The sequence below is a fragment of the Taurulus bubalis genome (genome assembly GCF_910589615.1).
Source record: "Taurulus bubalis genome assembly, chromosome: 10".
Classification (NCBI taxonomy): domain Eukaryota; kingdom Metazoa; phylum Chordata; class Actinopteri; order Perciformes; family Cottidae; genus Taurulus; species Taurulus bubalis.
The window spans coordinates 18,296,640-18,322,438 of NC_136598.1; the positions used below are offsets into that span (position 1 = coordinate 18,296,640).

A 25,799-nucleotide genomic window follows, 5' to 3' on the forward strand; every position below is an offset into this window, starting at 1 on the left:
ACATAATTACATGAAGATCTTTGAATTAGACCAATAGTTACAGATGCAAACAAAAACAAAAAAGTGTAATTATATGGCTAAGTCATCATATCATATTCCTCTATCATGCCAAAAAGTTACATTGCATTCTTATTTTCAGCACGTAAAGAACTTTGAAATAAGGAATACATTAATCATGAAACACACTAAAACGAGGTCTCACTTTCATACACTTTGTGTAAATAAAAAATCCCTACTGGTGATGTAAAACAATTACTGGTTCTGCCAATGCAGTCTTGTGGTTTTGAAGAGAGCATTTTATGTCCGTACATTAATAAATAATAATAGTTATTTTATTCATTATAAATTCACTTCCATGTGTGCCTGAAATAAGTTCATCACGGTCGCAGCTGGAGTGAAATACCCACCTGGGAATAAATCTACACAATCATTTTACCTCTTAGGGCCTCAAACTCCTCTGATTAAGAGTTGCTGGTGGACATTATCTTATTTTAACGGATGACATATTAGTAAGCAGGTGATTGTAGCGGCCAAAAGTGAATGAAATCTTTCCTCCCATTTTCTATTCCATCTCCGTCTTCGAGGCCTCGTGATTTCATGACAGTGTGAAGAATAAGCTTCGATGAAAGAATGAAACGTAATCAGGACTATCAAATTAATTAGAATTCAAAACGTTGTTCACCAATTTAAATTTCCAAACAGCTTTTTCTACTAACTTGTGCTCAACGACCGCCTAAAATTATCGCCTTGAGTAAGTTCTTGTGGCTCTGGAGCATTATGATGAATGTATAATTGTTTGAGAAAGAACACTGAAACTCATTGATATCTGGATCCTGGGGCCTGGCAGGCAATACGCACATTAACAACAATAACAACAACAACAACAACAACAACGACGACACACTCACAAGTTGTTCACGTCGTTCTCTCCCGCCTCGTCCAGCTGCCTGTTTGACATCTGCAGGTTGCCAGGGAAACGAGGGTTCTGAAAGAGAGGAGAAACAGTCGGAGATTCAGACGTCTATTTACAGGCCCAATCGGATGATCGTAACCATTTAACAGGCTGGAATACATAACTAAGTACATTTACACAAGTACTGTCTCCAAGTACAAATGTGAGGTGCTTGTACTTTACTTTCCCCATTTTATAATTCATGGATGAGTCGTGTTTGTGTTTCCGCCTGATGGATTTAAGTCAAATATTCACTCTTTTAAGTCTCTACTAACGCCTTAGAAACACGTCTGTTGCTTTAGCCGCTAATGTTGCACAATGTCCATCAGTTTGCAGCTAACGGTGTCTTTCTGCTGTTTGCTGCTCAGCACGTAGACAGATTTTTAAGATGAGATTGGCAAGAATTAAACAAAACATAAAAGGTTGTGGGCCAAAAAACTAAACAATTAGCTAAAAAAAGTCTTGAAAAAGCTCTGCAAGGCAGAGGGGAGCAGCAGGGTCGGGTAATTCCCTGTTGCTTCGTCACACATAAGTAATCATGTGGTCTATTGTTAATATTGTGAAATATTAATCAGAGCAACATTAAAGGGCTTTGGTATTTTTCAACCTGGACCCTTTTTTCTCCCATGTTTTTGTGTCAAAGTCCACTAAAAGTGCTTGTTTTTGCCACCGAGAGGCTCAGATTGTTATTATAAGAGTCTGACAACATCATGGAAACAGATAAATAAAAAGTTTTCCTTTCCCTCCCGTTTGCCTGAAGACAAGAGAGTGAGATTTGAAGAGAGGAGAGCCACGGGACACCGGAGCTGTCAACAGTTTGAGTCGGTTGGAGGACAGAAAGCTTAGCTTAGTGCTTTCTAAAAGATTTTCAAGGTCATGGCATATTTAGCTGATTTCGACAATGCGGGTGCAATGGGAGGCTTCAGAGGGAGACTTCTCCTTGAGGGGAGGCTTGGCTTTACACAACAACAGAGCGGATCCAGCGAAAGGCAAAGAAAAATGTTTAATTTCTCTGTTATTATAACTGTCCGACAACATTATGGAAACAGTCTGAGCTGGTCAGTGGCAAAACCAAGAGCACAATGGCGGTGAGGAGTTGCCCCGAGCGAATACGCTACCGCTTGTTTGGCGGCTGCAGCGGCTCCCTCAATACTGGAACAAATCCAAGAATTAGTCACTGAGACACAATAACATAAAAAATAGGGGTTGAAAAACATTAATGTTACCCATTAAGTAAAGTAAAGGATCTGTAAACTTCCTCCGGCAATCCTTCAGGTTGATGCATTGTCTGGACTTTGCACCGCTCTCGTGCTTTCTTTGATTCAGTCTCAGTAGCTGAAGCCAATCAAAACAAAACCCTGGTTCTGAATTGAACATGCTGTCATGATTGATTTACATAAAACTGCAGCACTAAACTGTTCTCGTTTCTCTGCTTCCAAAATAACATGAAGTTTAATGGTGGACAGGTGTAGGGACTCCCAAGTTACAGCTGCATATCACCTTATTCTGTTAATCATGCCATTAATTCAAATAAGTGAAGTCACAATATTTCCACAGAAATATGCACGTACGATAATGATAATCTAGCAAGTAAAAATAATCCAAGCAGTTATTATTTTTAGTTCACCAGCCCTTTGCTTTAATAAGGTTAATATGAGACTGTGTTTACTGGAGCGGATTGTTGATTAATTGACCTTTATCCAGAGTGTGAGATGACAATTTGTATTTCCTTCTCTGGGAAGTCAGCGGCTATTTTAGACATTGCATATAGATCAACCTGCCTGCTGGTGTATAAGTAACACATTTTGCAAATGCCGGGTATAAAGAGCTAATCAAAGGTTTCATCTGCCAACGTGTCACATTGCTCCTCCTCAAACTGCCCTCTAAAACCACCCCAACACTTTCTTTGGGTAAGAATGACATCTTCCTGTGATAGCATCAACACTACCCCTCGGTCCCTGCAGCGCTCTGCTGTCCCATAAAAAGGCTACATTACAGATTCCTCAGAGGCCATTAGTGTGAAAGCCAGAATTTTCTATAAAGCCGGCCTCCTGCAGAGGCACGCTGGCACTAAAAACAGAGTCTGAGACAAAGATAATGAGTGATGAGGGAGACTGGAGCTGGTTTTTATAGGCCAGGCCAACTCACTTTGATGTGGAACTCCATTTTGGTGATGAGTAGTTTGAGGTAGATGCTGCACAGCTTCCCATAGCCTTCACTCAGGTGACCCTGGAGGAGGGGGAACACACACAAGAGGGACATTAAAGAGAAGGAGGAGGGACGTCAACAAAAGTGGAAAATATTATTTCCTCCTCCTGGAGGACTTGCAGGTTTGCTGGTTAACAAAAAAAGCAAATCATTTGGTTGTTTTGAGGGAATTCGTAGTGGCACTTTGGCTGAAGTCAGTATACAATAAACATGAAAGAGCCATTTCATTTTCTAGCTGCGGGGCTGAATCATCTCACAGCAGCCAAAATATTCTCGCCTCCCGCTGCACAGATTCAGACTCTTTCAGTTCACTGTGTGTGAAAATGTCCCCAGACTAAAAGTGTGGACAAAGTTGAATACGAGTAGCTCTGTGGCCAATTGCTTCTCTCTTCCGTTTTCCTTGAGCCTGGGAGTGCGGGTGAACAGGAAAGAGGCCACAACCCCTGGTCACAGGGACCACACTTCCTGTATCCTCATGCGCAGTGATTTCAGCAAAAACTGAGTAGTTAAAAAAAAAAAAAAAGCATCCCGGAATACAGATAAGACCTGCAGACTGCAAGACTGGTCAGGCTTTGTGGCTTTATGGAGTGCAGGACTGCACAATAAACCTGAAAAAAGAAACTCATGCTCAGTTCAGTTCAGATCAATGCGAATGTTATCACCACTGACACTTTTAATCTATACAGAAACCGCATTTAGTTTTTGCAGGCGAATGCAGGGCTTCCCCACAGAGAAGCCAGTAGTGTCTGTCTGTTAGTCACAACGTTTAGCTGGCAGGCACTGACTGTCACACTTGCCGTGTTTTTACACGACTTTGTCCGCCACGCTGTGTGTCACTCCGACAGCAGCAGGCCGACTACAAACAAATCATGTAATCTGATGACCACAAGATGGAGGACAGTTGGTGGCTGTACGCTAATGTTTCTAATAAACAAAATACAAGCTTCTAATATTACAATTCTCAGGAAAGCCATGCTACCGTCATCACTGGGGATTATTATTCATAATGTGGATGGGAAATAGTTTTTATGAATCGACATCCTATGAAAACACAAAATCAGTCTGTGATTCATCCACCCTTAATGTTTTACTATTAAAAAGACAGAGTCAACATGGTCCTTCTCCTTGTGACTGCATGCAGTGATGTGACCGCAGCGATAACATAATCTCTGTGTCCTTCCTTACCCACATCCTGCTCATATCGGTTAAGTCAGCCTTGTTCCTCATGGAGTCCTTTATCACCTGCAGGGACAGAGAGAGCGGGGGAACAGAGTTAATAAAATAGGACTCATCTGGTATAATTAACAAAAGGAAGGAGGTGTGAGACATAAACGGAAGAAAGAATCATTAGTCACGAACCACAAGAGACAGATATACGAGATCAGATCCGTTTTAGAATATGTGCGAAATGTCGCTGTCATCTTCACGTACGTTTGGATGGCCGTCTCGCAGCAGCTTGTGGAAGACGTGGCAGAACTTCCAGCAGAGCACCGCGTTGCTGGAGAGAGGAAGCCGGTTGACCGATGCCCAGAAGGTGTGGGCGCCTTTCTCATGATGGGTCCCCAAGATGCAGGGTGACGGGGCCGGTCAAGGATCACTGGGTTGTTACCGTGCAATGACATTTTCTGTGCGGCCTTCGTCTGGGCTCGTGAGCAATATTGCATTTTGTCTTGTCTTTTCATTCTCTGCCTCCTCCAGGAGGGATACACTTAAAAAAAATCCTCCTTTTTATTTATAAAAAATAATAATCTTCACCAATCTTCAAAACAGGAAACCCATGTTTTCATGAGTTTCATGGACAAAAGCAGAAGACACTGATTATCACCAAGTCTTTTTACAATGTTGACAGCTCGGACAATGCTTTGGGTAATTGAAGATAAAGATAAAAAACACAAACGAGCTACTGATGATGTGTAAGAGTCTGTACTCCTAAGTAAAAAACATGACTATACTACAAAGTGTTTGCACTGCAGATGGTGTTTTGAAAAGCCAAATTGCATGTTAATTGCAATCTAATATTCAAAACACGCAAATATTTTGTTCTAATCTTCTTTTGGAAAGGTTGAAAACCCAAAATAATGAGCCCTAGATATATTGAATGTAGTTCTTCCTCTCCCCGGGACTCTGCAGCTTTGCATTTTAGTTCACACATGACTAAATTAGCTCTGCGGCAGAGCCACGTGTAGATGATGAGGTTACATTAAGTTTGTTGTTTTGATCTTGCACTAACGTAACCCTGCAGCCTCAGAGGAACAGCTCCACACACACACACACACACACACACACACACACACACACACACACACACAATGTGAGGATATTCCTGGCATGCTTCTCTTTGACAGCGACCTCCTGTGTGTTGATGGCCTTATTGATGCTGACAGCCTGAGAAGAGGAGAGGGAGAGCAGAGGTGAAATGAGGGGAGAAACAGAGAACATAAATCAGAGCACAGCTTTTCTTTCACGCAGTTTACAGAAAGAAACAAAGAAACAAAATATATAAAAGTGTTTCATTTTAAAAGTTGTCACCCTTCCACCTTTATGAAAGCTGCCCTTTCCCTTTTCTAGCCACCTGGGGAACTGAAAGTGGCAACATTCTTTTAGCAGAACTTGATTGACCTATTTTCTGCAGAGTTAGTATTCAAGGCAGCAGCTGAGAGGCCCGAGCTCCTCTCTGCTTTTGAGGGGCTCTACAGAAGCAAACATCTGCCTCATCAAGCGACACGTAAGCCATCAGGTCTCTCTTTACGTGTCCCCCCTGCAAAACACACGGTCACTTCCTTAAATTAGAGCGAAACGACAGAGCATGCGAAGTGTGATTTATCTGAAGCTCTCACAATGAACACTTCCTTAAATCATAAAAAAAAAAAAATATGTAAACAGTTGCGTATATTAACAACAGTTACTCGTGAGTAGATGATCAGTGGAATATCTGTCTGTGAAATCTCCTGAGGAATGTCAGCCAGGCCAAAAAATGAACCCCCTCCAACTTCAGCTCAAATTAAAGTATCATCTAACTCGTTTTATAGAAACACTGGAGACTTCAGAGTTATACGTGCATCTTGCAGACAGACGCAATTCAGGATTCATATGCACAGTTAGACAGCAGTCATTTGCAGAGTTGTGTAGTTGTGTTGGACATTAACAGGCTGAGTTACAGCCACTAGTAGTTTCGATGGTCGCGTTAGCTGCTGCAGAGTCCTTAGTGTGGATAGTGAGTCCCGCCAGTGATCGCCTTCTTCATTCTTTGGTGAAGTTTTTTCATTTGATAGAACAAAATAAAAACGGTCTAGTTTATCATTACAAAAGAGACTTCAAGAGCGACGCTAGCAGCTCTGTGCCAACATGCTGATGTTAAGGCGATATGTTAACCATGTTTTACTGTTTTAGTAACCTAGTGAGCATTACACTGCTAAAGCATCGCCAGACTCACAATGGACAGTTGCAAAACAAGAGAGAATGTCCACACATTCCCTCCAGTGCCTACATAACCCACAATGCAACTCAACTGCTGATAGTTTGTTCGGTGATTCCAGAGTGTCATGCTCATGCCAATGTGGACTCAAGCTGCTAGCCTCAAATAGCGACGAGGAGCAGCCTACAGAGGTCTGGTGAGTTCACTTCTTTCTAACTCCACAGCTCCAGATTTTTTTAACAAACTTGTAGTCTTCAGTCCCATCAAGTGTCATCACTTGAGGCAATTCCTCAGATTTTGCACGACTCCCTCTGAAGCCTTAACTTTCTTTTCACATAATACAGTATGCAGTAGCGCTCCCCCAAGAGGATTCTACACATTTAAATAGAAAGCCATCCAATAGTTGTCCAGACGTTTCACTAAAAACCACAACTATCAACGTCACATAGGTAACTGAGTTAAAGTCAGGGGCTCACCAAGGTCAGTAGCATACATTCTCTGGGGACCATTGAACCAAATTAAAACCTTTCATGACAATCAATCCATAAGTTGTTGAGATATTGTCTGGATCAAAGTGGAGAGCTGATCGACTGACATGCCCTAGCACGGCTAAAAATGACAAACTTATTACTGCTTTCTTTTCTTTACGTCCCATATCGTTACATTAGGCAGCCAAACAGGAAAGCTAAATGATGAAATAAATATGGAAAATGTTCTTGCCATAATTTCCAGGCCCACATTGTTTAAGAATTTAAGTTGTTTCAGATGCTTTTCAACACAAGGTGTTCTGGAGTGACATCTGGCTGACGTCTCAAATTGCACACGAGAGGAAAATCAAAACCAAGAAAACTATACATCTCAACCATTCAACTCAAAATGCTGAAATAATATAAAAAAATAAAGCCTGTTGTCACTACGGTTTGCGGTGTAGTCATTAACCGTGAATATCTGTGGTCAGCAGAGGACGTGAGGCCTGTTTCATAATCTCACTTTCACAGATTCCCCTGAATCTGCTCCTCCTCTTCCAGTATGTGAGCTGTCAGGACTGGAAGTCCACCATGAGGAATCATTGGAGGAGGATGGGGCGAGCCAGGGGGGGGGGGGGGGGGGGGGAGCAAGAACGAAGAAGAGAAGAGGAGGAAGAACTTGGGAGCATTGGTAACTGTAATTGTTCCCAGGCTGAGACAAACCCAACACGCTCTGCCAAAATCATTAGTTAGATCTCTGAACCAGAACATCTGCATCCTTGAAATAAGGTGTCACTGACTGTTTTGAATCGAAAATGTCCAGATAATTCTTATTAATGAACATAATCCCTTCAAATAAATAGCTCGAAAACACTAAACTGGGATTAGAGGGAAACAATCTGGTTCAAAATCCAGTTCCCATCTTGCCTGAACAACAGCAGAGACTAGACCGCATCCTCCTGCACACAGCACATCCGAATGACTTATCACCAGCTCCAACAAGTTGGCGAAGGAGTCACAGGAGTGGTTCACAAAAGCAAAGTGAGGGCAGGAGGAGGAATGTAGAGCCGCTGGCTCCCGTTTCAACATCATCCACACCCATCTGCACTCGGCCCGTAATCCCGCCGGTGACGAGGAGATACCGCTGTGTGTGTGTGTGTGTGTGTGTGTGTGTGTGTGTGTGTGTGTGTGTGTGTGGCAGACATGACAACTGACCACGCTTCCACCCCTGTTCTCAAAAACGCACAATATTGATTAAACATGAGCACCGGAGCTACAAGTGCAACACCTGTCTTACTGCATCAGCAGCTAAGGCTCTGTGTGTGTGTGTGTGTGTGTGTGTGTGTGTGTGTGTGTGTGTGTGTGTGTGTGTGTGTGTGTGTGTGTGTGTGTGTGTGTGTGTGTGTGTGTGTGTCTCATCATTGTAAAAGGTCAAACACAGCAGGGCTTACGCCGTCCTATCCAAGCTGTGCATACTTGAGCAGAAAAAAGACTGCGGTCAAAGCTACGGTCTGTTTCCTTTGATCGAGACCACAAGGGAAAGGTCAGAGTTAAATTTGAACATCTGCTTTGTGAGACGTTACACTTCCTGTTTACAAATAAACAAACTACTGAGTTTATCAAAGGAATTGCAAACTCACACTTACTTCCTTATCTCATCTTGGTAGGTGGTAAGAACATGTGAAACAACAGCGTTTAGTGGCAAAACACAGAGATCTCTTGCGCAGTTTAACACTGAACGTAAAAAAAAGGTATATAATATTATCAACCACACCACACATTTCCTTTAAGACAACTTTAAAGCAATGAAATTGCAGTCGGAGCTGCATTTCAGATTGCCTGTGTATAAAAGCACACGGGTTTAGTTTGGTTTAATTGGGAATAGTTGTGGACTGGTGGTATAAGAGCCTGACTCCGCGTCCATGATGTATAGATCAATAAATGCACTTTGCAGTTCTTTTACAGGGACCAAAGTATGGAACTTGGACGGTTAGATGGGGTTGAAAGCAAATACTAGTAAGTGGACCTTGAGTGAAGTGATACGCTAGTAGTATGTTCCAGATCAAGAATGAACGATCAAAACATTTAGCAACATGTGGGTTCATTTGCTTATGCTGATCTTTCCAAGCATAAAACACCAACACATAAAAGTGCACATTTTAGAGCTGGTTCCTGTTAACACTATCAAGAAATCAAATTCAGTGTATAGCGCAGCCAAAATATTTTGTTTACATTCTGACCACATATGCTTTGCATTACCATCAAGTGAAATTACTTATGTGCCATTTCCTGTCACTGTTATCTTGTGTTGTCATCAGCACACAAAAGGTCAATCGGCTGTTGCCTTCTATTAATGTCACGTTTAATGTAACATTTTAGCTTATTTCGTTTTTATTTCCTCTCACTGACACCCAAATACTCACGAGATGATTAAGAAACTCGCAGTGCAACTGGTTCCCACATGAGGATGACCCAATTAGCCCACAGTGAGACTTTGTACTTTGTGTTGGGTTGAATGAGATTGCCAGCTGCCTGGGACTCCTGGCATTGGCTGCTGGCATCGACGCATCAATGACCTATCAGCTCCAGTGATTATGAGGATGAGGAGCGAAGATCAGCCCTGAGGGAGTCCACCTTAAATTGGTTAAAGTGGTCAAAAACCTCAACTTCTTTCCTCCTGGTCATTCATGCTCGGGCCTTCCTTTCATCCATCGCTGATGTTCAACACTATATCCACCAATTATAATAAGGACTCAACCTTAGAAGCAGAACTCCTTTTTGCATCTACATATTTCTTTCCCTCCAAAGCTTTCAAACAAAGTGTTATTGATACAGTGTTGAAGGTTAATGTTAAGTTAAGCCTGGCAAGCCCCAACCGGCCCTTCTGTAGAAAGCAAGCATTGATATGCTAGTGGTAGCCTGGCCGTGTCCACTGCAGGGTCAGTGCACAGAGCCCAGAGAGGGGAAGCATCTTCTGTCTGCTAAATGAAAGCGCCCTCGCTCATCGACTCAATTCCCCAACCCGCTTTCTTTGACCGATTCGCGAGAGCATGCGTTTGATGCACGCCTCAGCAATTCAATTTCTACGTTCGTCCCGGAGAGATGTCATCGTTTTGTGGCTGAGAATTGCATTCCTGGTTATTTTCGTCTCCGTTGTGGCACAGCTCATGTCAGCGTTATTGATGAGACGAACCCGCAGCGAGTAGCGTTCCATCATGAGAAAATGACTAGAAGACCTCACCAGGGACAAATGAAAGGGGGCAGAGTACATTCAGACACTTGTTCTTCGTGGATGTAAATTCTCATGGCCGAGGAGGTGCTTGTGTTGTCCCGGATGATTTAGCATGGGAGTGGAGTGATTGATCAGATTTACAGTACTATGATTTCATGACCCCAGTCATTTTGGTCGAGAGGGAGGAGGACATATGATGCACTGTGCTGTGTTTTCAGACACTCATATGCCTTTTGTTCCTATCTTCTTGTCGAGAAAGACACATCTTGTACACTTAGGTCCAATACAAGTATTTAAATCACAAAGTCAAGGGTTACGTACAGGTCCTCCTAGATTTATCTCCAATGTTTCTGTCATTTCTTTTCAGTTTTTGTGATTTGCTGTTTCAGTGGGCCTTCAACTGTATTTGAACTAGAGGTGAAATGATTACACTTTTATGGTAATGATTAATGCCATAAAAGTCATTTTTCTCTGGTTCCAGTGTCTCCCATGTGAAGATTTTCTGCTTTGCTTTAAATAATTGTAAATTCAATAAGTTTGAAGGAATCACCTTGAGCATTAACCATGGTGATGGACATTTTGTGTTGGCCAATTATATCTCAGGTTTTAACCCACACTGGCCAGAAAGAGAACTAAAACAAAGTGAGTTAGTTGCAGTCGTTATTTAAACCGTGGGAACTAAACATGTGAACTGTATTTCCCAAGTGGACTTGTGAGTGAAAAAGCCCAGGCATGCACAGAAATTGCCCAAACATCCAAGATAAAGAGACATAAATGGCAGTTCCTACAACCCTCAAACTATTCAGTAAACCTACTTATCTCCCTCTAAATTGAAACCCACAGGAAGTTTATCCAGTGCTCTTACAAGCCCAGCCAGTCTCTTTTGTCAAGCACTTGCCCTAATGAAGACATAGAGACCGCAATTTAAAAGGAAATACTCTCATTGCACGTAAGTGTTCAGTCTTACATCCTCAATATTTGCTTCCTTATCAAAATTACTTATTATCTTTGAAAAACCAACCAGGGAGAAGGACGTGGAATTTCTCTTCAGTGTTCTTCACAGTGGAAACTGACTTTCTGTCTCCATCTGTTAATAAATCATTTCACTTTTCCATGCAACAGAGAGCTTTTCACACTCTTTTTCTTGTGCTTTTAGTGTAAATGTAGATGCCACATCATGGCGGCAGGTGGCAACACTACACTTTGCTGCTGCTGCTGCTGCTGAGACTTGTACAGCGAGGGGATGGATGGAGGAATGAAAAGAGGAAAACATGCACGGCTGTCTGTGAACCCAGCAGCACTGTAATGCTGAGGTACGGCGGCGGAGGCATGGTCATTGTGGCTGGGGGTGAGGTGGTGATGGTGGCGGTGGTGGTGGAGGAGTACAGGCGCTCAGTCAGGCTTCCTGTCTTGGCACACTCTGCACTGCCCATTTCCTGCCTGCTGAAAAATGCCCAGCTCCACCCGCCTTCAGCTAGAAACCTTGCTCAGTCAACCCAGACAGCGCCTGAGACAGTTCAGTCAGGCCGAACCCTTCATTCCTTCTACCCTCTCACGTTTCCTGCCAGACTACCAGGTGTCTTTCAAGGAAAACCACCGGCTCGTGACAACTTAGGTCAACTCTATATTCGTAGCTGTGGCTACCAGTCATGAATAAAATAGTACTTGCGAAAGCAATTGCTGAGATCTGGGAACGAGGTGATGTGACTAAAACAGGGGGCAACAAACATGAGCAGTCGGATCTCCTCAACTAACCTTTTGGCTTGGTCCCAAACTGTCTAATGATTAATCGGAAAAATCCACAAATCAGCCGCACCGATATCTAAGCCGCACGGGTCAAAGTTGAGGAGAAAAAAAAGACAAAAGTAGCGGCTTATAACCCGCATTTTACGGTATTGGTGTTTCTTGTCCCGCGTTGTGAAAAAAATAATCAAGTTGTGACTAACTGTTCCATTCAAGCTGAGCTGAATATACTCTTTCCGTCACTCTTGTGTGTGTGTCTCTTTACATTGAAGCTGGGCATATTGATAAATAAAAAGTACAAGCTACACTGCAAATGTAAACCAAAAGGTTATCGAAACAATACAATCAAAACACAGTATTTGTGCCAGTTATCACTCCCTAATTTACATAAACGGCTGTATATGGAGCAACATAAGCATACATTTGAAGTAATAGTTCTAGCCACTTGACGAATACAGGTCCCAGATTCACTTTCCTTTTAACTCGGTTTTTGGTCTCCCCCATTTCCTGAGGGAAATATCCATCCCTTTGCCTGCTAAATGCTCCACTGTGTTCACCAGCTAGTCTCTAACTGTGTGTGTATGTGTATATATATATATATATATATATATATATATAGATATAGTAGATAGATAGATAGAGCAGCTTTCATGTTTCTTGATTCAGTACACCACAAACTCCACTGTGTGAACATACTTGCAATTTACATGTTCACAAATGAAGGAAGCTTTGACCCACAGAAAACACAACTCGCAAAAAAAAAAAAAAAAAAAAATAAATAAATAAATAAATCAGATAATAAATGGAAAATAGTTTTGGGCCCAAACATGTTTCCAAAAGTAACTCCACCCGATTCCAAAAGGTCAATCCTCTGAACAGAACCTTCAGTGTTGCTTGTTTAAGGACCATTTTACGTGTTGCATCTGACATCCGCTCTCATACAACAGTCACTCCACACCTCTTGAAAAGGAGCCTGGCTGGCACTGAGGAAAGTGGAAAAGCTTTTTTTGAGCGGCTATTTTTCCTGTGGACATGAATGCACGCAGGGAAAGAGGACAATTACAAACTCACAAAGGTCATGCTTTACCAGCCAGTGAACATATCTGCATTGCAATGAATAAGTCTGCTCCTAAGTGATGATGAAACTGCCCATCTTTGTTGCCACAGCATCTACCAGTCGTATCACAATCACGGAGGCTGACGGGCTGAAACGACTCTCAAGAGTTTGTTTTCCATAGAATCCACAGAGCATCCTCCATCCCAATAATAACAGGGCGTTTGGTGATGCAGATAAGCCCAGTGGGATGACGCCGTCTCTAAAGAGCCCATTAAAAAGCATGAAAACATAGAGCTTCGGGATATTTGTAATGTGTGACCTCAAAGCACCGGGCTTCTGTTAGCGAGGGCAGAGGTGGAGGGCGGCAGCTGGTTAAAGACACACACACATGCTGAAGGCCGGGCTCCGGCATAATTAAAACCGCAGTCCAACACCCCCATGGCAGGTTTATGAGCGTCCACTAACAGGATGGCTTTCTGCAGCCTCGTGTGAAGGAGCTTCGGCTCTAAAGCGCAACTTCCTGCAGGACCGGTGATGTCATGACGACACATTATAAAAGGAACATCTGTGCAGCTCAGCGAGGCTCCTCAGCCCACTTGCTCATTACAATGAACACGCGTGGACATCACAGAGTTGGTCTGTACATGTGTGGGTGCGTTTTCCTGAAGGACTTGATGATGACGGCTTATGTTGTGATCTGCCACCAATTAAACATTTCCACAACAGTAAAACTCCTGCAGCAAGCTGGCTTTATTCTCTCCAAGCACTGCAGTGTGTTTGACTGCCAACTCAATTTGTTACATTTGTTCAAGAAAACTTTTGATGTACATCGTTTGATGTGCACTGTTAGAGGCCTTTCTTGTAATTCTGTGTGGAAGGAGGACCTAGCAAAGTAATTTGTGAGGCAAAAATACAGTAGGTATGCGAACAGTTGGCTCCTCTGTACATACATGGGTTGAAAATGTAGGCTCAATTTATCACTATCAAAATAATAATAACGTCTGATATCGTGGATCATACATTTGTTGATTACAAATGAATCAGTGCATTTTTCTTTATTTTACCCGCCATGATAATTGTCTGTTTGCTGGTTGCATGTGGAGCTACAGCTCACAGCTATTTGAGGTATCAATGGCTGCGTCTAGCATTGTATTGATTGATGGTCAATAAAATGCCAGAAAATGCCTGTCATATTTTCTTCTTGTCATTTACATTTTACTTTTGCTTAAACATGATTAAAATGATCAATCAACACTCAAAATGATTGCTTATTAATTTTCTGATCATCTCAGCTCTAGTTAAGAACCAATTTTGTATGAGTTAAGCTAATATTGAATTATCTGCATGCATGAAACTCTTCTGTTGCCATTTGATATTTACTTAATGTGACAATCAGTATGATCATTAAAAAGGTGCATAACCTGGAGCCTAATCACATCGTCCCTTGTTTAACTTTGGTGGGGGACTTTTGTAGCTTCTCTCTTTCCTGATGTTTCAGAGACGATGACACTTGGAAAAATTTGTTTCGTACGAAATCAGGACCGTTATTTTGTTAGACATTAATGTGCGAGTATGACCGTGTACCTTCAGTGGGCCCCATTAAATAACAGTATCAGCAGTCACTGCAATGACACTGGAAACTACCGTTTGTTTGACATCTGTTGAAATTTCCACATCCTGCAACTCTAATTTTTTTTTTGCAATCAAGTTCCTCAAAACTCTTAAATCCAGCAAGTATTTGGCTCAAATGTGCGTCACCAACGTATACGCAGAGTGGGACTGTAGAGTTTGCTAGCTGGCAAGTCATCTCTCTGGACATTGTTTTCATACCACCATGTTCACTGCATGCCAAACAGCCCAAAAAATAACGGCAGCAACCAAGGAGAACAGCCAGTCTCAAATAACCTGTAACGTGCGACTGAATGGAGATCCACAGGAAGAGATTTTCCACCACTACACCTACATGTCTGCACTTTGCGGCCCGACTGACTTCATGTGGGCAGCTGGGGTTTATTTCAGTGATCAGAGTGATTTTCCTGTTCCAGTTATCAAAAGAAACTGACTGGATTCTGCACTTCATATGTTTTTTACTATGAATGTTTATTTTTGATTGTTTCCCAGCATATTTCCTTCAACACAAACTCCTCAGAGTCTCCCTGAGCTGAGGATCATTAGAAAGAGGAGTCTTGGTGTGCTTTTATCACCCACCCTCCCCCACACCTACTATACAAGGGATAAAAGTACACCCATCCATCCATGTTGGCAGTGAAAGGCCGATCTTGTTGCTTGGGCTTATGTGCACCTGCTCCAGTGCTCTGCCTGTTAGCCTCCATCACATCATTCACAGAAACAACATTATATAAATGCACACGACTGTCCTGCTTGTGGTACACACAATATACCATCTTGCTTGACTTTGCATTCATACCGTATCGCTTTAATTTGTGTAACACGCCAATAGTTACACAAAGACACACTCTGTCTTTAAGGTTTGTTTCCAACAGACATCAATACAAGCCGTAATTGACATTCATGGCACATTTAAGCTGGGCTTTGCAGAGCTTTTTCCTCCACTGACCTGCAGCTGGAGACTGAGCCGTGTGAAAAGCAGAGCGCTCTGGCAACAGAGGAGCACATCTCAGACGTTTTCAATGTCTTGGACCCTAAAATAGACTCAGTTAAAGCTGCGAACGATCATGTGTTAACCCAAGACACAGCCCTGTTTAACAGTCTTTGTATAGTGCAAGTGCACATCAACATGTGATCTGCATTCTTTCCCCAAAATGTGAGTGGACTTAGACTCCTCTTCCATTTAGCAGGGACCCTGTGGACTTCCTTTAAGGACCATGTTTCCCAGATCGCTGCTCAGACCTCCAATGCCTTCTTCTCCCCACAACACAAACTTCCCACGACCACACTAGGCTGCAATAGCTGGCACACAACAACAAGCCCCTGCTTGCACAGAGCATAACGCGCATGTAACAGCCCATGTGTGTGCAACAGGACTTTCTGGACACCACCTCCCAAAAAAAAAAAAAAAAAATACATGCCAAGCCTCGGTTATGTGCTGTCGTTGTGCTTTTTTCTTCTTCTTCCCCTTTCTTATAAAAACAAAAACAAATCTTCAGCACTTACGATTTTACTGAGATCCATGGTCGCGTCTCGGATCCCTGGAGCCGGAGAGGAGACCCGCCGTATCCTCACGCGGAGTGATTAGTAACGGGGAAGCGAGTGAGGCAACAGATGCATTTGGGAGGAGAAGGGGGAGGTGGAGTGGGCCGTTAGCTCAACATGTGTCCCGATTTGGTATTAAAATGATCCCCTATCCTTCTTTACTTCCTTCCGCGTGCCTTCTCCTTTATTGTTTGTCTCTCTCTGCGAGCCCTACGTGTTCCCTTATCGGCGAGGACTTCCAGCATCCAACCGCCGAGAAGCCGACGCCGTCTGGGGGTGAAACTCAAGAGGACTACCGCTGGTAATGTCCGCTCGTTTAAGCTCCACGCGCACACCCACCCTGCGTGTATGCTTCAGCCCACACAGCGGCTAAGTCCGGATAGTGGGCTACCTTTATTTTGCAAATAGCCCGCTCTCCTGTTAGACAATGGTAGCATGGAGCCTGCAGAGAGGGATGGCTTATACCCGGTGCTGCCCAATCTGCGGTTCGGGGACCGACGGGGGTCCTGTGAGAGGGGAGGTGCTCTCCAGGAAATGAGAAAACAGCTGCAATTCCACTGGAGCTCCTTTCATCAGGAGGTGGTAAAATCACTCATTACTCTATCTTTTGATTGGTGCACCTGACTTGCAGCAGATGAAGAAGAAGAAAAAAAAAAAGACACAAACTATAGTTTAGCAAAACTAAGGATGTTCCTTTGGGGGATGATGTCAATAGTCAGTCATTAACGGGCCATTTGCAAGAAACCCTGCTCAGTGTGCCACAAACACAATATAAGACCAGAACCACAAGTAGCTGTTGTTGTCAAACCACGTGAAACACAAGATATTAAAAAGACGCCACTGCACATGCTCAAGTGTTTTAGTAAGCACACATTTGTGTGTTTTTTATAGAGCCGTTGTCCCCGTTTCAGATGTGAATTCTCTTTGGGTCTTGTTTTCATGTGTGTGTGCAATGATATTATGGAAAACACTTGACGCATTGAAATAAGTTTCATAGGTGAACGTGTGGCGAGAGGAACTGGGCCTTAACTTCCACCATGAGAGCAAGTCTAGGGAGCTGATGCCCCCATCTGGTTTCTCTGAGACTGTCAACCAATACATCCTCTCAATGCAGAGTTGAGCTAGTGTTTGATGCAAGCCTGGTGCATCTAGTAGGCGTCTGTCACAGAAGAAATTCTGACATGGAGGAAAATCAAAGCAGTAAATTAAATAATGAATTAATAGCTGAATGCCTTTTTGCTGGTCCTGGTATTGTGCAAGCTGGTTCACTATAACATGATTTATGACACATTACACTACTTGATGTTGATGTTATTATTTTAAGAAAACAGTTGAATTCAAAACAAACAAAATAACTTTTGTTATACTTTTGTTGTAATTTGATCATATTCATAATAGTAATAAATAAATCATATATGCTCAATATCATCAGGGACATTTCCTAGATATGCAAAACGACATGATGTGGACGGGAACTTGGACAAATGCTCACAATAATAATTCAGTGTTGCTATAATACATGCTAGGTCCTGCATACATTTAGTATTAATTACAAAATGCTAAAAACATAGTGCTTCAACACCAACACTAATTACGAACCGGTTAATACAAATATAGCTACATTAATGCCTCTCAGACCGCTTTTTGTTAAAAGCTTTGTAAAGGTAGAGTATGTGGTAAAAGCTGTACCTAATAAAGTGGCCAGAGTGTATGTTTCAATCAATTTGAACAATACTGATGTATCATTTACTGCAGTTATGAAAATTGTTACTGTAGCAATTGGATGAGTTAAAATTTTGGGAGTTTTAAAAGTGTTATTATGAAATATATCCAATCAGACCCATAATGTATGGCAGGAGTGATCCTGCCACATAGATCTCCCCGGAAAAAATATGCCCACAAGTTCCATTTTTAAATCCAGGTCACTGTTCTAAAAAACATTTGCTATACAATCACAGCACATCAGCTGATCGGCCTAGACCAGGCCAGCCACGATAATCAATATGCTACTCATTATACCTCCAGGCCGCTCAACATAAACAGTCTGACTCCAGACAATGCCGGCTCTTTTCCAGCGAGTCTCTTCACTTCCTGGTACGGCGTGGGCCCTCGTTGTGAGGGCGGCCTCACAGAGCATTTCTCACATACAGCAGTCCCACTCGGTCTCCGCCTGGCTTCTCACTCAGCCACCCAAAACCCCTCCCCCTTTTTATTCAGAAAAGTTCACATTCAATCACGCGTCATCTCCTTGTCACCACCTTTCCATTCAAAAGTTACAGATTTAAATGATGATTTTATCTGACTTGTGTGCTGAGACCAGCACAACCACACAACGTCTTCATGTAATGGCGACATCACACGCTCTCAATGCCATTTCATGTGATTGTTTTCAAATGCTCTATTTAAAAGAGACTTGTAGTCTGTTAAAACATAACAAATATATGATATGTATCTTAATGTTAAAAATATGCAGATCCCTAACTGTGGAATAACAGATGTCGTGCAGAATATGTGACTTGCAGCTGACACTGCCCGACATCATAACTTCTTCTATCTCGAGGTCGAATTTCAAAAGTTGCAGTCATAAAAGTGATTCATAATAATGTACTTTGAACCACAACATGAACTGTTAGAGCAAACGTGCTCTGTGCTGAAGCCTGAGCACGGAGGTTGAAGTCCTCTCACGCACATATCGCTCCCTCACTCAAGACTGACTTTATGATGTGTAGTTTTTGAGGCCGACTGTATGATTCCAATGCAAAACCCCAATACAAAGCTTACCCAACATTTAGTTCAAATCACAAACAGATGTTTTAACCATGTACATGCTATAGGATCCCTCAATCAGTCTGCAAGTTTGCAGATGATATTTAGGCTCAGATATCTTCAGACAATGAACTGCTCACGTCCGTTGTGCTTATTATAGGTGTAAATAAGCGCTCCCTCTCATTTTGACGTGTTGTAACAAGTGTGAGTTGGCATGATCAGTATAAGGGCTGGGCAATAATGTATTATTGTTTATTGACTTTTAGTGCAATTATAATGATCATATCATGTTAATCCCTCTGGAAACCACTGTTGTGCAAATTAATGTTTCTGAGCAAATAAAAAAAATCTAAAATGTTAGCTTATATTATATTTCAAAAATGTTTTGTCTGCTGTAATGTAGAACAGTAAGACACAGTTCATTGCATTGAGAACACATTTTATTACTTTATATGTGATTATCTAGTGTTTTTCCATCAGAAAAGATAAACATTAGAGTAGTAATATGTATTTCCACTATATCATCCAGCCTGACGAATGAATATACGGTCTCATGTCTGTGAGGACTGTATTGTATTTGATGCCTATTTAAAATGAGGCCACTCATGTTGAAGCAGGCTAATTTGCATACCACACGCTTACACCGATGATGTAGGTTTCAGACTGACTTTTGACCTTTGCTGCATGTGAAACAAAAAGCATCACTCCATCTCCGTCCCTCTCCGTTTCCGCTTTACCGTGCCGTAAAACACAGACGAGAACTCCAAAACAATCTGTAAATCAAAGCCATTGTTAATGCCGCCAGGAACTCATCGGTGCACTTTGTTCCACTTACTGACCTGTCACTCATGTCCAGCTCTATTATTCTACAGCCAGTCAGTGCAATGAGGCCACAAACCATCGCCTGCTGTTTCTGCTGCCTCAGCGCTTTTAATGGTCTCGCTTTCATGCTCGCATGCTTGTCTGTGTGTGTACTGCATGTATGCGGATATCCCTTCATAACTTCCCTGCATTCTGAATTGCAGGATGTAAAAAGAACCAAAGACAATCTCAAGACAATGAGCAATGGATGGGAGAACAACAAGGCAAAGAGACAGACAAAAGACGGAGGAGTAAGAGAGTAAGAGGCAGCCAGACGGAGTGATTACAAAATTCTTGTCTACGTCCGCCCTGCTGAGTCCTGCTTGTGCCCGAGGGCCAGGGCCCTGCTCCTCCCCTGAATTCCACAGCTATCAGGGCACCGAACAGGGTGCAGAGCAGGGGGACGAGGGGTGTCCATTAATGCAGGTCCACACTACTGTACACCAGGGATCCCCACCAAGGGATACTTGCACACCGGGGATTACTTCCGCAGTTTCTAGGAGGTATGTGGGGAGATTATGGAGTATCTAATTGATTCTTAAAAAATATATTCACATTGAGCAGCTGTAACAACTAAACCCCATGTGTTACAATTTAGAGTGCTTAAAAACTAGTTAGCAGGCGAGCAGAGTGGAGAATAGTTAGCTAAAAGTTATGGATAAATGGTTGAAATTGTTTATGGATAAACAATTTCAGAAAGATCGCTAAACGTACTGGATAAACTGTTTAAATAGTTAGCTTAAAGTAATGAATAATGGTTGAAATAGTTTGCTTAAAGTAATGAATAAACAGTTGAAATAGTTAGCTAAAAGCAATGATAAATGGTTGAAATAGTTAGCTAAAAGTAATAAAACAGTTGAAAAGAAATGGCTTAACAGCTGAACTAGGTAATGGATAACGGGTAAGAAGATAGCTAAAAGTAAGGAATAAAGTGTTAAAATAGTTAGCTAAAAGTAAATCGATAAACTGTTATATAGTTAGCTAAAAGTAATGGCTAAACGGTTGGAATGGTTAGCTAGGAGCCAAAGAGAAACTGTTGAAATTGTTATCTTAAAAAGGTTTAAAGTCAAGCGTCTGCTTCTTCAGGGGTAGAAAGACGGCTGCAAACTTTTGTACAACCACACCGTGTACTGCCAACCTCGCATGTACTCAAATACAGATAGAAAAAGGAGAAAACTCCCTGTGGACAAGTAAAGGAGAAGGAGGGAGCTAACAATCTAATTTTAAGGCCTTAATTACGTAACATATGATGTGGTGTCACTCAAGGGCTCTCGCCGTCCCATCTGAGGAACTGCTGCCCCAGAAGTTTTCCAAAAGCACTAATTATGGTTCATATGTGTCCAGAGATTACTACCTACACCAGCTTTCAAATGAAAAACCTCCCCTGGCCACTGACAGCTTGACGGTTTTGCCATTTAGGAAGTAGTTACACACTTCTGTGACATTTTGAAGCCTTTAAATAAAGTGGATACCGTTTAAGGGTTTAGAACTAACTTGTTATTTACTTGTTGGTTTTCTTACCGCTTTTGAGAACACAATAGAATACTAAAACGTACCATTACGTTTGTTTGAGACAAACCAAAGATCAAATCCCCCCTATAACTCTGAATTTAAGAGTCAGCTGCAATTATGAGGCAAAACATGTCATTAAAAACAAGTGCTGTGTGCTATCCCGCTGCCCTGTTTCAATCTTTTTATAACCCAGTGTGGACACTATGACAGAGAGGATTTTGAACACACCCTGGCTGTTTACCCAACTCAACTGAGAGACAGACGAGTACTTCTCAGAATCAGTGTTTTATACTACTTTGGCTGCTGTCTGCAGCGCACACTGCTCATATTCATGTAACTGTAGAATATTTAATTCAGGCTGTATGTTAAAGGGCATACTGTATAATCACGTACACGGGTCACTTTGACCCCAAGACATCACAAGAGTTAAGAGTTATTCTGCTTTGTGGTTAACACAATCACAATTATCGATAGCAACAAACGTCAACAACTTAAAAAGTTTCTTGTTTCAGTCACAACAATATGGAGGAATGGGCTTATTAATAGAAACATTAAGCTTTTACTGTACTTTATGGCTAAAACAAGACTGCTGTATACAACAGACAGACCGATATGCAGACAGCCAGGAGGTGAAAGCCAGCCACCCAGCAGATTTAGGCAGCTTTAGAGCACAACAGATCAGATGAGATTATCTCTCGCTGATCCCCTGTAAAGTAGACAGCAGATTCATTGATTCCTGCCACGGCTGTGGATCCCCCAGTCAAAAATCAACCACACGGGAAAATAAAAGGAAACAAAACAGCAAGACTACTACAGGGTGAAAAAAATTATGAATGATCAGTGACTCAATATCATATCACAGCATTACAGAATTGGCACCATTGGTATCAACAACAAACTGGCTGAACGTGTTTAGTTGGACCACTGATGAATCGCTTCATAGCGGTAGCAGTGAGCTGAGCAACTGCAGAACCCTGTGCTTCATTTTAAAGGATCTCAAATAATTGAAAAGTAAAATTCCCACCCCTTCAGAATCAATTTCTTTTGACTTCAGTTGCCACAATACATATTATCAAAACTCCGAAGACACAATGTGCATGTATTTATAGTGTTGGGATCCTGGAGACCATTCTGCCTTGACACACTTCCAAAGGGTGTGATCTCCGGAGCATGACAGTGACCTAGTGACCAGGCTTCGCTTGGAACGCATAAAGCCATGCATGTCTCCCTCAGCCTCTAATCCATGCTGCTAATGTCCCAGATGGGAGAGGCGTAAGGGATTGAGGGGAAGGGAGGGAAAACTGCATGTGAACCACCCGGACGCAGAATTGACAAATACAGACCGTCCAATTCAGCGGCCGCTGGAAACGGAAGGAACACGGACGGCAGTTTGTGCTGCCTTGATCTGACCTACTTTCTGGCCCCTTTCCCTCCCCTGTGCCTGGTCTGGGGAGAGGGGAGGGGAGATCATCAGGCAGGAAGCAGCAGACTCCACAGCGTAACAGCAGCCTACATGCATATGCTCACTGGGAGAGCACTTCATACAAAGTCAGAAGCTACACAGCATTACTTATTCATCAGAGGCCATAACACAAAACTAAAAATAACAAACAAAAGGAAAATAAGTCCATATGTTCAATTGAGATCTGATCATTCCATCACTACCATCATCTCTGATCCTGCCTTGAGGCCTACAGAAGGCACTGACCGCCTGTCATAACTGACTCCACACAGCTCCAACTTGCCTCCCTCTTGTCTGGTTTATTCTGCAGATTGGCTAAACAGCACAATTATCTGAATGCAAAAGGCCTTTGACCTACATTTCAACAGCTCTTTTGTTGTACAGTGGACACATTTGAATCTCTGCGGTTCACAGACGGACATCAGGGGGAGCAACACCAGGAACAGCCCATAATCTGGTGATTATCATTGAAGAAGAGTAACAGTGGAGAATCAACACTGCAAGGTTTCCTCCAATATGTCAAAATGTAAATAACGGTGTGTCGTTTTTATTTATTTATGGCTCCTGAGCTCCTATGTCGTCACAACAGACACAATCTCACAGTTGCACAGTTTAATTTCGGTGCTGACAGCAAATATCCTGACGTGACTATTATCCTCCCACATCAACCAGGATCTTCATCCCACGCTTTCTGGGAAGCAACGCTATCTTTTTTGTATTAATCATTACGTGACCACCCCTCCTTCCCTCTGCGCACGTACCTGCCCTCGTTCAAAGTTTTCCTTCTCCAGCTCCAGGCTGTTGGCCCCTCCAGTAGTCCGTCGGATCACTTTGGGTATAGCGTTGGGTACTTGCTGCATGGAGCTCTTCACTCGATCCATTGTCGCGTTTCTCACAGCAGCGCAACAAAACACAACTTTCAGGCGATGGACAGGCTAGACTGGAATAAAAAAAGAAATATAAATAAACGCTGCACTAACTATGGCGGGCAACAGTCCATGCTGCGCTGGACTCGTCGCCCCGTTGGGTCATTTGGCCTCTCTGTCCACCACCCCAGTCAATGACAGGAGCAGCCTGAACGGCACCAGTGTAAAATTAGCTATTCTTAGAGGAAGAGACCACTTCCGCTTTTCAAAATAAAGCCCCCCTTGGTTACCGTGCTGCATCTATACAGTCTGAGTGCAACGTTTTGTATCTGTAAATTCAATCTGTATGCTGTGAAAATAGCTCTAATGCTTACATTTAAAATAATATGAGTCATGTTTGTAATGTTGTTGCCATAATTATCGCATGCACAATGAACTGCAACCAGAAAGGACAGGTGACATTTTCCATAATTTCTATTTCACATTATTATTTTTAAAAGACCAATACGCATGATGAATTTCTAAATCTAAAAAAGGTTGTAGGAAATGTATTTACAAACACTTTAATTCTAAACAAGGACCTCCACAAAAAGCAGAAGTGATATGTGTAACAAATTGCGGGAACTTTACAGAAATTAATATCAGTCTTTCTAACGCTCAGTTCTTCAGAAACCTGCACAAAACACACGACGTCCATGGGAAGCCTTCACGCACAGTGCTCACACACACACACACACACACACACACACACACACACACACACACACACACACACACACACACACACACACACACAACAAACAAAAAGAAACGTACAGGCTTCTGCTGTAGGAATGAGGACAACGTCCAGCTGCATGCTGATGAGTCTTGCTGTTATTTGGATATTTTCTCTGGCAACCGTCTCTGACTCCTCCCAATAACGTCTGCCACTGGCTGGAGCTGCAGCAGGATCCGCCCACTCCATCAATAATGCGTTGAGATTTTGATTTTCTAGGCATGTCCACAAAAAAACAACATCACTCCTGTCTTCATACATATATGACATACGTGTTTCCAAAAATATGGCATATCAGGCAACTTCAGGCACAATCATTATTCAGTCTCGCGTGATTTATAGGATGTTTGAAAAAAAAAACTTACTGGTGGTGTGTATTACTTTTTCTCTGACCATCTCTTTTGTGGGAAAGGTTTGAATCTATTTAATTCAATATAGTTGAATATGGACCTTTAATATGAAGGACATGATGAATAATGGCAAACAGCCTCGAGCCAAATCATTAGAAGTTTGAATGCATTTTAATGTCTCATGCGCAACATCACATTTAGTCGAAAAGCCCCAAATCCATTGTCATTGGCAATACAGTACTTCATGCTCTGCAGGAAATTAAGAATATAATTCCCTAATGGTGTCCTGATTAGTGCAAGCACAACTTGTCCAAATAAAAATAAACTGGCACTGAACATTGTCGGATGATACTTTATTATCATGTCTTGATTGCTATAAGTGGGACAGCTAATCATGCTCTGTCTTTGTTCCACTTTCCTTTTCAGTCACTACACAATATTTTGTTTAAAGGTTTTTCCCTGTGAACCACACGGTCCTCTCGGATCAGTTTTGGTAGAGTATAGGCCTGCTGGTTAAAAAGTGCAGACCCTGCTCTTGTATTCTCTGGAGACACAAAAGAAGTGCATGATTTATTGTCAGGAATCATTCCTATGATAACTGCAACAGGATCAATCATTGATCTCAGGCCTTTAAAGCATGTTTGCTCTGCACAACTCAAGGCTACCCTCTGTTGGTCAAAGATGGGGACCAGAAGTCAAAACTATAGTGTACATTTAACCAAACGTCTGTCTACATCGACACAAAAGTAAGGGAACATCCAGTATTTCACTTTCACAAAAATACATAATTCAACGGAGAAACAATATAATAGCAGAGAAAAGCAAAAGGACCAGCTGGACTTTTACATTGTGTAAATCACCGTTAAACAGATACATAATAGACGTACTCAGATCCGCCAGAACCACGCTGTAAAAATACTCCATAATAAGTAAATGCATTTAAAATCCCACTTCACTAA

At 42.2% G+C, this 25,799-nt stretch overlaps 1 protein-coding gene across 1 annotated transcript in view; it reads right to left on the reverse strand.

Moving 5' to 3' along the window:
- Positions 1 to 23,735, reverse strand: part of hip1 (huntingtin interacting protein 1) — a 39,740-nt gene extending 16,005 nt beyond the window's left edge. Inside the window, exons 1-6 of the mRNA XM_079225317.1 lie at positions 23,611 to 23,735; positions 5,467 to 5,545; positions 4,592 to 4,734; positions 4,346 to 4,402; positions 3,101 to 3,181; positions 909 to 985 (exon numbers count right to left, since the gene is read on the reverse strand). Coding sequence (XP_079081443.1) covers positions 909 to 985; positions 3,101 to 3,181; positions 4,346 to 4,402; positions 4,592 to 4,734; positions 5,467 to 5,545; positions 23,611 to 23,730 — 557 coding nt within the window. The 5' untranslated portion in view covers positions 23,731 to 23,735. The remainder of the gene's footprint in view (positions 1 to 908; positions 986 to 3,100; positions 3,182 to 4,345; positions 4,403 to 4,591; positions 4,735 to 5,466; positions 5,546 to 23,610) is intronic.
- Between the last annotated feature and the right edge of the window lie 2,064 nt (positions 23,736 to 25,799).